At 38.4% G+C, this 11985-nt stretch overlaps 1 protein-coding gene across 1 annotated transcript in view; it reads left to right on the forward strand.

The window, feature by feature from the left end:
- The window catches only part of tacr3a (tachykinin receptor 3a), a 28480-nt gene extending 18780 nt beyond the window's left edge, over positions 1-9700 (forward strand). Inside the window, exons 4-5 of the mRNA XM_020601995.1 lie at positions 3523-3719; positions 4651-9700. Coding sequence (XP_020457651.1) covers positions 3523-3719; positions 4651-4984 — 531 coding nt within the window. The 3' untranslated portion in view covers positions 4985-9700. The remainder of the gene's footprint in view (positions 1-3522; positions 3720-4650) is intronic.
- The last annotated feature ends 2285 nt before the right edge of the window (positions 9701-11985 follow it).

Below are 11985 nucleotides of genomic sequence, written 5' to 3' on the forward strand. Positions count from 1 at the left end.
GGCTCCTCCAACTATGGCTCAGTTTGATGACAGAACAGAACAAATCCAATCAGTAGTCTCAGTGTGAAAGTTTTTTTTAAGTGTACATACTTTGTACACTTAAAGGTGTAGATGTTAAAGCAATTTTCTGTAAATAAAAGCAGTTTTCTAGCGAGTGGAAAAAAAGTCTTGTCCATTTACTACAAACGCTGCAACATGTGCTTCAAAGCAACAATTGTCACATATTCCCATGTAGCACATTATTCATTATTGTTTTTTTTATTTATCTATTTAATTTTCCTCATCACAAAGTGAGGGTGATCATCACTAATCATCATTTGAAAAAAAAGGTACTGCTAGAACACCTTCAGTTGAATTTTGTTCATATTGGCTTCCATTCCTTTTATTAAAGGAACCATATGGAGCATGCTTTTAAACTAAGGTCAGTATCGCCTTTTTAACCTTGTAGCTATTTGCCTGGCACATACTGAGACAGATCAATTTGTTAGAATGTCAAAGTATAAATGTATAAATATATAAATAAAGCATATGAGGAGACAAAATCACAAAATATATTAACAGACATAACTGACCATAAAAAGGCAAAAGTCTGCTCAGTAAAAAGCTTTTTGTTGTGTTTTCTTTTGTTTTGTTCAGTTGATGGAGCACATACAGATTCTCTGACAGGTAGAGCAGGAGCATAAAAACAAAAAAGATGCTTTGCCAGTTATGAAGCTGACACTTGACATTTTTAAAAGGGGTCACCGTTTGACCTGAGTTATTTGGAAAGTTGTGACTGACAATTACCTCAATAACATAGCATACAGTACTACACCAGAATATTAAGAATTGTGTTTGTGAGAAGAAGCTATTAAAAAACTGATTCAAAATTTCACTGGAAATCATGATGCAATTTCACAAGAGTGACTTCTGTGTTTGTGTTTCTTTATGTATGCTTCTCTGCTTAAGCCCCGTAAAAGTCACTTACATGTCCCACTGTCCCAGTATAATTTAAAGACAGTACAAGTCTGTAGAGTGTGGCTACCCGAACAGAGCCTGACAGGATTCATTGGTACCTGAGGGTATGGGCAGACATTTGGAAACTGTATTCAGGTCTGGGTCCAGTTTGGACACGTAGGTCAAACTTTAGGCTAGACAGCTGGAGCACTCTAATGTCTGCCTCATTTAATGATAAGGGGAAAAACACAGCACAACCTCAACTGCGCCGGGCTTGGTTTGCATTCACACTCTGCCACACTCTCAGTTAAGGGTTGGGTTCAGACAGAAAGTCTGTCATACTGTAGAATAACTGACATGTAAACAAATTGTTGCTTTTATTTGAAAGAAGCCCACACATGTTCTGTGCTTTTTGGATCTATAAAACACACTGTTCCTACCATTCAAAAGTATTCGACATTATAATACAAAAATGAAGACATTGCTTGACATTCTCACTATGCATTATGCAGCTGGGATGCAGAGGTTTTGTAGATTTTTAGATGTGCTCACATACCTAAAGCAAGTCTAGTAATGTTTCTGTAAACCAATGCATGACCTCGCCTTAACCTCATGTGCTTCATAGATTTTGTTTCTGTACTGTAGGTGTGTGAGGAAGAGGATATGAAGTCTTTCTATCATGCACAACACCATTTTACAGACTGGATTTTACAGTAGAGTATAGAATGACATATATTCTTCCTTTGCTATGACATTTTCAAGACTTCACTGACTCACCTGACCATTTTTTCATAATGTTGTAGAGATAGGTGTCACTGAATGTAGGTTTAAAAGTCAAAAGAAAGACTGTCTACTTGTTCCCATGTGGACTATTTCAAATGGCAGTGTCCGGATGATAACACAGAGACAATCACATTTATTTAGGACACTAACATACAGTATGCTCAGAATAAGAAGGTAGTTCTCTTTTTCTGTACAGTTTTGAACAATTTCACTATCTATTAACATGGGACACATTGTTATTAAAGTTTACTGTATGCCAAAACAAGCCGGACAAAACAGTTTCCAGTAAAAAAAAAAAAAAAAACTGGGGAAAAAAGCAGACACATACTTTAAATGTTTCAAAAGTGAGCCTTATAAAACCTGTCTTGTGTGTATTCATACAATAAGTTCAATGGATTTATTGAGTTATCCAAATATGGACAGTTTAAACAAGACCCAAAGTCACTTAGCAAATTAGTTTCTGCTCCTTAAATGTATTTACCGTGCATATTTAGCCCACTGAGAGACTGCCTGTCTTTTTCACTGGACACCTTAACCAGTAAAAGTGAATTAACAAGAAACCAATAGTATAATGAGATTTCCAACAATGGTTCTGTCTGTCATAGAAAACCAAACATGTATTCATATGAAAAGTCCTCTACAAAAGTCACATTCTGCTACATCTAAATATACTTTCAAATAAATAAAATAGCATTAACTCCTAATAGAGCTGTACAGCGCTAAGCAATTCTTGCCATTGTGTGCCACTGTGAAAGGCTTGCGCAAGCATGTTGTGTAATTATATGGGACAGTGTGGTGGTTCCCCCTTCTTGTCCAGTTACAGAATGGTTTACAGACGCTCCTGTGATGGTGCCATTTTTCCTTCCACCTTACTCTCCATTCCACAACTCCATGGAGAAATTCTTTCCCTCGTGAAGGTGGAAGGTTTATGATCACCAGCCACAGGACCAGAGGGGTCTCTTGGACAGAGTGAATGCCTTATGTCCGTACATAAAACATTGTATTGAACAGAGAACTATTGGCTAAATACCTACCGATGCAGTATTTCTGATTAACTTCTCTGACACATTTTAATATAAGATAGCACAGTTTGTACAGTAAAGAAATGTCACTGTTGATGGAATTTGACTTATGCCAAATAAATGCAAATGCAAAATAAAAGCTATGCCAATAACATTTGTGAGCCATATTTTAATGATGTCTGTTGTTCAAGTTGTTTTAGGAAAGTCTGACAAATGCTGTCAGTTTTCTGGCAACGGAGTTGATCCCGAGATGTGGACGTAGTGTTCTGGTAGCAATAGTGCATTTTGCATGCGAGAGGAACTGTTGTGCGAGCTGCGTGTTAGTAAAGAGAAATAAGGTTTTCATTTCACACTGTCATCAACAACAAAAAAAGGTTAACCACAGTTTAGCAGCCACAGAACACAGTTTATAATTTGATATGTGTTATGCCATAAACCTCTCTTTGAAATATAAACTCAAAACAAGGGGGGGCCAGGACTTCTGTTTAAATTTCAGCAGGCACTCTGTTGGCGTCTGTTTTGTCTCCACTAGTGTGCCTGTCCAGGTTGTCTCTGAGGTGTCACACATTATTATGGATTGAGTTCCCAGTTACCTCCCAGAGATAACCCACAGCGTTCCATCCAGTTCATTATAACAGAGAGATTGAAACTTTTCTTTCCTGTATAACTTTCTCTGATTTGCTCACTGTTTATATGTGTGGTCCTTTATTTTGTCAGTCCTGCAGTGTAACAGTAGAGAGCTTGTGAGTGTTTCTTCTCATTTTTCTCTCTTTTCTTGCAGGTGGTGAAGATGATGATCATCGTAGTGGTGACCTTTGCCCTCTGCTGGCTGCCCTATCACGTCTACTTCATTGTGACGGGGCTCAACAAGCGTCTGAGTAGGTGGAAGTACATCCAGCAGGTCTACCTGTCAGTGTTGTGGCTGGCAATGAGCTCCACCATGTACAACCCCATCATCTACTGCTGCCTCAACAGCAGGTGGGTAACAGCAGGGTAATGATGACAAATTTAAAAACAAAGTATGACAGCTGAAAAATTCATACTTTAACATTGTTACTACACGAGACAACAAAAGTACTAATCCAATACTAGAGGATGCAGAAAAATGTTAGGCTTGGCTTTATTAATTACAAAATATGGAAGAAAAACTATATAAAGTGGGTGTCCTTATCTTGTAATGGTTAGAAAAAATAAATTTCCTTATTTTACAGGGTGTGGCCAAATCATCTGGGGTGTATTAAGTCTAAGCAGAAATAATCAGTTTAAACATTTAATTTTATAATAGGGCAAAGAAAATTGTTGTATTATAAGCCATTAGACCAAAAATAGTCTTTTAAATAACAGTTTTTTTTAAATAAAATGTATATATGATAGTTAAATTATGGGTTTTTATAAACTGAATTTCTTAAGAATCTTGCAGTAGATAATGGGTTTCTTTTTGGTGAATAGTCAGTGATTCAAGCATTTAAAGCTGTTTAGGGATCAATGAATGCAGCCTGACTGCATTCAGAAAAGGATCACAGTCAGCATCTCAAGTACTGTTGGCTTACTCTCATTATAAATACTATACTCCCACGCAAATTGACCTGTTTCTTATCACTGCACAAACATTTACCCATATCATTGACTGCCTTTTTAAAAGCCGCAGAGGCACCTGAAAATAAGCTCTTCTCAGCTGAAGACTCAACCTTTGGTACAGTACTGAACACAGTTCATGCTGCCTTTAGGAAAACATGCAAGAATCATGCAGCAGTCGTATATACGTATCTCAAAGTGCTAAATTGTGAGTGCACTGATCATTTAAAAGTACCTAGCTGAAAAAAATGAACTGTACTTTCATTTGACTTTCCTACACCTGCCTGTCCTATGTTTGCCAACTCTTCCCGTCTCCCTCTTGATGTGATACCAGATTTCGAGCTGGTTTCAAGCGAGCGTTTCGTTGGTGTCCATTCATCAAAGTGTCCAGCTACGATGAGTTGGAACTTCGCTCTACACGGCTGCACCCAGCACGCCAGAGCAGCATGTACACGCTGACACGAATGGATACCACCATGCTGGTGGTTTATGACCCTGCCGAGGGCAATGGCAGTGTCGGAGGTGGCTCTGCAAGGAAGCACTCTCTGTCTGCAAGGAAGAGAAGCTATATCACATCTCGCCATACGGAGATCATTGGGTGCAATGGTGACAGTGCAAAAACACAAAATGGAGGCGTTCCAAACATGCAACCCGAGGATTTCTCTTGAACAGCATTTCCATAGACATGCATACAACATATTACTTACACACAGACATGTACAACCATCTATCTATTCATTATCATCTGCTTATCTGGGGTCAGGTTGTGGGGGCTGGATGTTCAGTAGGGCGGTCCAGACATCCCTTTTCTCAGCAACATTCTCCAGCTCTTGCTGGGAGACCCTGAGGCAGCCCCAGGCTAGATGAGCGATATAATCCCTCTAGTATATTCTGGTTCTACCCCAGGGGTCTAATGCCAGTTGAACAGACTGGGAGCCTCTGATGGAAGGCACCCAGGAGGCATCCTGATCAGATGCTTGAACCACATCAGCTGCCTCCATTCAATGTGAAGGAGCAACTGTTCTACTTCATGCTGCCTGTCTGAACTCTGCACCTTATTTGTAAGGCTGAGTCCATCCACCTTATGGTGGAAACTCATTTTAGCTGCTTGTATTTGTAATTTCATTTTATCAGTCACTATGTCCATAGGTGAGGGCTGGAGCATTAGATTGGCTGGTAAATCAATAGTTTTGCCTTCCAGCTCAGCGCCCTCATCACCACAAAAGTCTAGACATCACCCATATTACTGCTGCTGCAGCACCGAACCACCGGTCAGTGCCACACTCCATTTGATGCTCCCTCATGAACAAGACCTAGAGATAATTAAACTCCTTTGTTTGGGGCAGCAACTTGCTCCTAACCTGAAAGGAGCAATCCTATGGCAGAGAACCATGACTTGGAGGTGATGAGACACATGCATGTAAACAGGTTTATACACACATATAACATGCAGTACATATAAACATTGTATGTGGTGTTTGCTTAATTTAGAAGCAGTGTATCAAGACTGAAGTGGTTAATGTGCAGAAAATGAACAACTGGATATAGAGATTTTTGAATATATTATCATGATGATAATATAGATTGTTTAAGAGCATGGATGGATTACTGAACAAGCCGTCTAGGCAAAGGCAACAAGACCAGCACCTCTGTTTGAAGTGAAGGTTAATCCAGTCAAAAGTATGAGATCCTACTCTTTTTTATTTTGGCTCGTTATATTCATCAGGCTCATTACTCAGCCCAACACATTTCAGTAGGTTCCTATAATGGGAAAACCCCTTTTCAGTACATGGAAGTGTTGCAAATGAGGAATCTGTGACAAAGAGTCTTCAGTGTACATGTTACCGAAGTTCATTATTTGGTAGGTAAGAAGGGGGACCTTTGTCTGTGCCTATGCGTCTGTTGTCTCATAATCTGTTAATGCTCAAATGTAGCCTTAACAACATATGAAGTAAACAGTGCTGGCTTTGTACAGTATCATGCACATTTCCAGCACTTCCCCATGGAGTGATAACGTTTAAGATTTCCTCTTTTCCAATCAGAGTTCCTCTGTGTCCTTCTTCTTCAATTAAACGTTCACCTCTGATTGCGATTAGCATTTAAAAACAGGCAGCGCCATGGTGTCTTGGTAATGTCTCAATCCCACGGTTCAATTGATAGATAATGAAATTAATCAGTTGTGATTGAAGATAAGTTATGAAAATATATTCTAGAATGGCAAGACCCTGTCACAATGAAAATATTAATCACACAGTATGAACTGTAATTGTGCTTGTAACTATGTAAGTATTTCACAGTTTTTATTTTCATATATAAACTGTGACCCTTATTTGGCACAGAGAATGAACTCTGCATTATTTCCCTCTGAAGCCTGAGGCTGCAGAGAGTCACCAATGGAATGGCTGTTGATTGAACTCTGTTTGGCTCCATATGTGCTTCTAAGTTTGGCTCTGAAAGTATTGAAATTGAATTTGGCTTTCAATTATGTAACTGTTGTAACGGCCATGTTTCCTGGTTACTAGTGATGAGCCAGAGGCGAAATCCACTATACACTTTCAATAAACAGACTTCTGGAGAATGCACAGATTGAAAGTGAATTACTCCATTAGGGACTGATGCATCAATTTTACATTTACATCCAAGTGAAAGTAAAAATTAATGAAGCTGCACAGTGAAGTGCAGTCAGTCCTTGTTTTACTGTTCTGTGATGTTGTTTTAAAGTCTTGTATATGAGTAATCTTAAATTAGGGTAGTTTTAGCTGTTGGCATTGTTGTTTCTTTCAGTATCCTGTTGTCCTGCACTGCATATTAATTTAACTCTCTGTTAAGTGTTGAATATGCACCAGATAACACATTAGCCTGTGTCATGTTTACACCTGTGACCACTGCAACACAATTGAGTTTATCTGTGATCACTGCAACAAAAATGGGTGCACCTGTGACTTTCAGTTGAGGAAAATTGTATAAACAAGGTTATGCAATAACCTTTGAATACTGCAGTTACCTCAGTTCAGTTCCACATGGTAAGGAATTGCCTGAACAAGTAAGAAACCAGATTGTGAGACACTGTAAAAATGGAAGTCAGTACAAGATAGATAGATAAATAGATACTTTAGTCATCCCCCATGGGGCAATTCAAACACCCTGTAGCTTCCACACAGATCACACAATAAACAGACATAAAAGATATTCTAAAATCTAATACACTATAAAATTCTTTAAAATGTACAAATAGTATTATTGCACAGCCCCTATTCATAACTACAGTGTCCACTCTTACACAGTTCTCACAGATAGTGACCTGATGGCAGCAGCAAGAAACGATCTTACAAACTGGTCAGTTCTGCAGCACAGAGAGATGAGTCGTCCACTGCTTCCTCTGTAGGCATCTCTCCACCACAGCACTCCGTGAGTCCGGCTGCCTCCTAACAGCTGATATAGCCTCCTCTACCAGCCAGCTGTCTGGTGTCCTTATCTTTCATGCTGCTCCTCCAACAGAGTGAGGTGTAAAAGAGAACACTCGCCACCACGCGACAATGATCCCAAACACAATGCAATTATTACACTTTTTTAAATAATACAACACTTTTACTTTAAAGCTGACGGCATAACAAGAAAAACCCTCCAGCAAAGAGCAGATGAAAAGAATCATCTGTGAGGAATGGCAGAATGTTTCTCCACAAATTCATACAAGGCTGGTATCCAAGCCCAAGACGATCAAATCAGGAATTAAAAAATAAAGGTGGACTGAATTTGTTACATTTTTCAGTTTTTTAAAATTAATTGGCTTCATTCTTCTGGGCTTTGCCTAAAATCTTATACTCTAATAAAATTACATTAAATGGACAGGATTTGTGATTACTTAACATTTTAGTGACAGTAACATTTTACTAACTGGGGTGTGCTTGGTTTTGTTGTATACACACACACACACACACACACACGCACACACACACACACACATATTGTCCCTTCTGACTCAGCACAGACGTGACCACAAATAAAGGGAGAGAAAACGTTACTGTACAGGGTGTATTCTTGAGTGTTCCCATTTTTCACTACTTGAATTAAGTGTACATATAGTTACTGTATATACAGTATAATGTTGTGTCACTTTTGTATTTTGAAGCATTGTTTTTGCACCATATACAGTATACAGCACCTTATTCCAAAATATTTTTAAAATCATCTTAGTGTCTTGCTGGTTGCAGAAATTAAAACCATAAAATCCCATACAGTAGTAACTGTTCTTAATTGTTTTTAACAGCATTTTTGAATATTAAAAAAGTAATGGAAGTATTTATTCAAGAATGTGAAGAAGTGTGTTGTGCATTTCAGTGTCGTATTTTAAGTTGTCGAATGATAATTTTATTGAAGTTGGTAAAATATATGCATGTGGTAGTTAAGCTATAGTATTATTCTGATTTCTCTGTATAAATATATGTTTTGCATGTATGTACAGGACGTCATGTGACTGTCTCTGTCAAGTAGTGACTATACTCTTTGTTGTGTCTTTTAAAGGTAAACAGTTCACTTCAACCTGAGCCTCATTACTTTATTCTGAGCATTATGCAGTCAGTTCTGATGTTGTTACTTCTCTAAAATGTTTTGGCCTTTTTACACTGAAGGCAGTGTTGCTTCAGCCACTCTTATTCCAAAACAGGAGCTACATTGAAAATCGTAGAATTATCCTTTACACAAATAATTATAAAGTTATCATTTCTAGTAAATAAAAATTATATGTGAAATTGTAGAAACTCTTTGTAACTGAAGATGCTAAGGGATATTTACTAAACCTGTCGCAAATTACTGTCAGGCGGGGAAAGTATTGCAATGCCACAATTTTACAATTTAGCAGCATATTTACCAACACTGGTGATGTAAATGAGCACAGCTGCAGCTGTGGTAATCTTAATACACCTCCACTTTGGATCTGCTGCCTGAAGGCTGCACATGTGGACCGATAGTGAGTGCAGAAGAAAGTCTAAGTTTACAGCGACCAATCTTTAATATAGTTGAAGAAATCAGCAAACATGTTTTGGAATGGCAGTCACATAGTCTCCTGCCAGTAAAATCGTCTTTTATTTCATTCAGTAATTGAAGCATGGTTTTACCTGAGAGCCTGTAAAGGTCCCTCACATTCTCCTCTGGTGAGCGATGTGATTTGCAAATGCCCTATTCCTCTTCAGTCATGTTAATAACTCTGACAGTGTCTCAGCTAACTAACAGCTGCCATGCTGTGAGCAGGGGCCCAAACTTTACACCTGATTTCTCCTGACGTTAAATTTCAGCCACATTTTCCTCTGTCACAGCCGTGATAAATCAGGCGCTGAGGGTATTTGTATAAATTTCCATTCTTCCCCTAAAATGGGGTGGCTGTGGCTCACGAGTGTAGGGCAGTCGTCTCTTGACCAGCAAGTTGGTGGTTCGACTCTCAGTCTCCCTGCATGCCTAAGTGTCCCTGAGCAAGACACTGAACCCCGAATTGCTCCCGGTGGCTTGACTAGCGCCGGTGTGTGAATGGTGTATGATCTCCTATAAAGCGCTTTGGCCAGTGTAATACACTGTGCGAAAAGTGCTATATAAAATACAGTCCATTTAAAATGAGAATCATTTAAAATTCATATGGCTTGAGACCAGATGTGCAAATTCCTGCAGTGCCACATTTCTTGTTTCTCCACTGCAAAACACCACAGCAACTGCTTAGTAAATATGAACACAGGCAATTTCAAGCAATTGTTTAGCACCAAAAATGAGCGGCAAGACCTTAGTAAATATCCCAAGTGACTTTACAGTTCTACTCTCATTTGGCAGTTTAAAAATGCAGTCTAATACAACACGGTCGCATTAGCCTGAATTAGTAACAGTGTGTCTACCCAGTAAGCTGGTAACTGAGTGTATGTCATATTTCCTATTGTAAGACCTCCAAAAGGTTTTTATTGCACTGCACTGCTCTACTGTCTTTACTTACTATAATGTAGTTTCATTGTAACAGCTATCTCTATTGTATCATATGTTTACAAGTACCATGACATGCTGATGATAAAATGTAGCTGTGACTTGTTGTAAATTTAGTTCAATTTGGTGAGAAAAAAAATAAATTGAGCAACACAGGTTTGCTTTGTATTAGCTACCAAAAACAACACAGGCTATTGTAATAATCCGCAACTTTTCAGTATCTCAATTTATGTATATCTTAGCTATTTATTTTATATCGTATAGCTTACTGCGGGTTCAACTTTATAGAATCAAAGTGCATTCATGAAAAAGGCTGTTTTAAAAGCCCATGAAAAGGAAGCCATTTCATGGAAAACCCCACAGTAGGTATGAGCAGCAACAGCAGAAGTTTTCAGCAAAAAGGAACTGATTAAATATTACAATTGTCTTGTACAGAAAAAAAACACTCCAAAATATGTTTGATATGTGAAATTTAAACATTACTCTCTGTGTGGACATTTTCACTGTACAGCACAGAATGAAAATCTCTTCATTCTGTTTTTTTTTGTCATATCAGCCCTGAACAAAAACTCCTGCTTATTTATTTTTGTGGTTTAGGAGCCACTGTCATACCACTGAATGGCAGTTGAATAACCAATCACCACCAAAAGGAGTCAATAAAATTGAGATCAACACCAATTTTGCAGATTATAACATTAAAGTGATGTTTATTAAAGTGTCAGTGTCATTGTCTTTGTCTTCCTTTAGAGAATAGGTCATGAAACCGTATTACATTTGTCCATAATATTGTGAACAATGGAGCTGAAGGAGTCCAGTCAAGGGAACCATCTGAAGTTTTATAATTACACTAAACTAAAATTACTTTCTTGATCTCCCCGGGCCCACAAGTCACGGCAGCACAGGTTCAAGATGAACAAACCTTTTATGGGCAATTTTTCAAAAATATGTCTAAGCTGCAAATATATCTTTATTGCAGAGGGAGTAAATTTGATTCAGTGTGTAGACACCTGGCTAATGGCCTCAGCATGACCAACGGGGGGGAAATCATGAGTACCAGGAACTGGTTTCTCCTGACAGTAAAAGGAAACAAGGAGAAAGGTAAGTGAGTGAGAGAGATTGCATTTTTATTTCTCTTCATAGAAAAACCAAGCTAAACCTTGGCTGCCATGTTGTTTGCATCTTTTTCAAATTACCAGCTGCACTGCTTGGCTATACCATAATGTCTCATCTCACTCCTTCCTCAAAATATTATCAGAATATGGATACTGACAAATCTAAGAATTATTTTGGAAATTACTATATATGCTTAGCAAGAGAATGTAGCTTCCAGGTGCCCTTAGAATTAAAAATGAATGCTTCAGTTGACAGAAGCACATGAAATCAGGCCAGATAACAAGCTACAGCCATTGAAGAAAATTTATTTAGGGGTGGGTTTTTTTCTTCTGTGACTATTTTTGGTGGGTAGCACCTGTTTCAAAGGAAAGGTCACACACTCATCAGAAACAACTCATCTACAACAAAATTAAGCTAATGATCAAAAACACAGCAGGCAGCTGTTGACAGGTTGTTTCTATGAGTAAGTATGTCATCGATGACATCAGCCCTGTTTTGTTATCAGAAGATCACAGTTTAATTACTGGAAGTCGTTTTTATCCTGGGAATGTAATAACTGACAAACTGAAGCCAGTGTCGCAGGCTGACAGGCAGATAG

The sequence above is a fragment of the Monopterus albus genome, unplaced genomic scaffold (genome assembly GCF_001952655.1).
Source record: "Monopterus albus unplaced genomic scaffold, M_albus_1.0 scaffold54.1, whole genome shotgun sequence".
Lineage (NCBI taxonomy): Eukaryota > Metazoa > Chordata > Actinopteri > Synbranchiformes > Synbranchidae > Monopterus > Monopterus albus.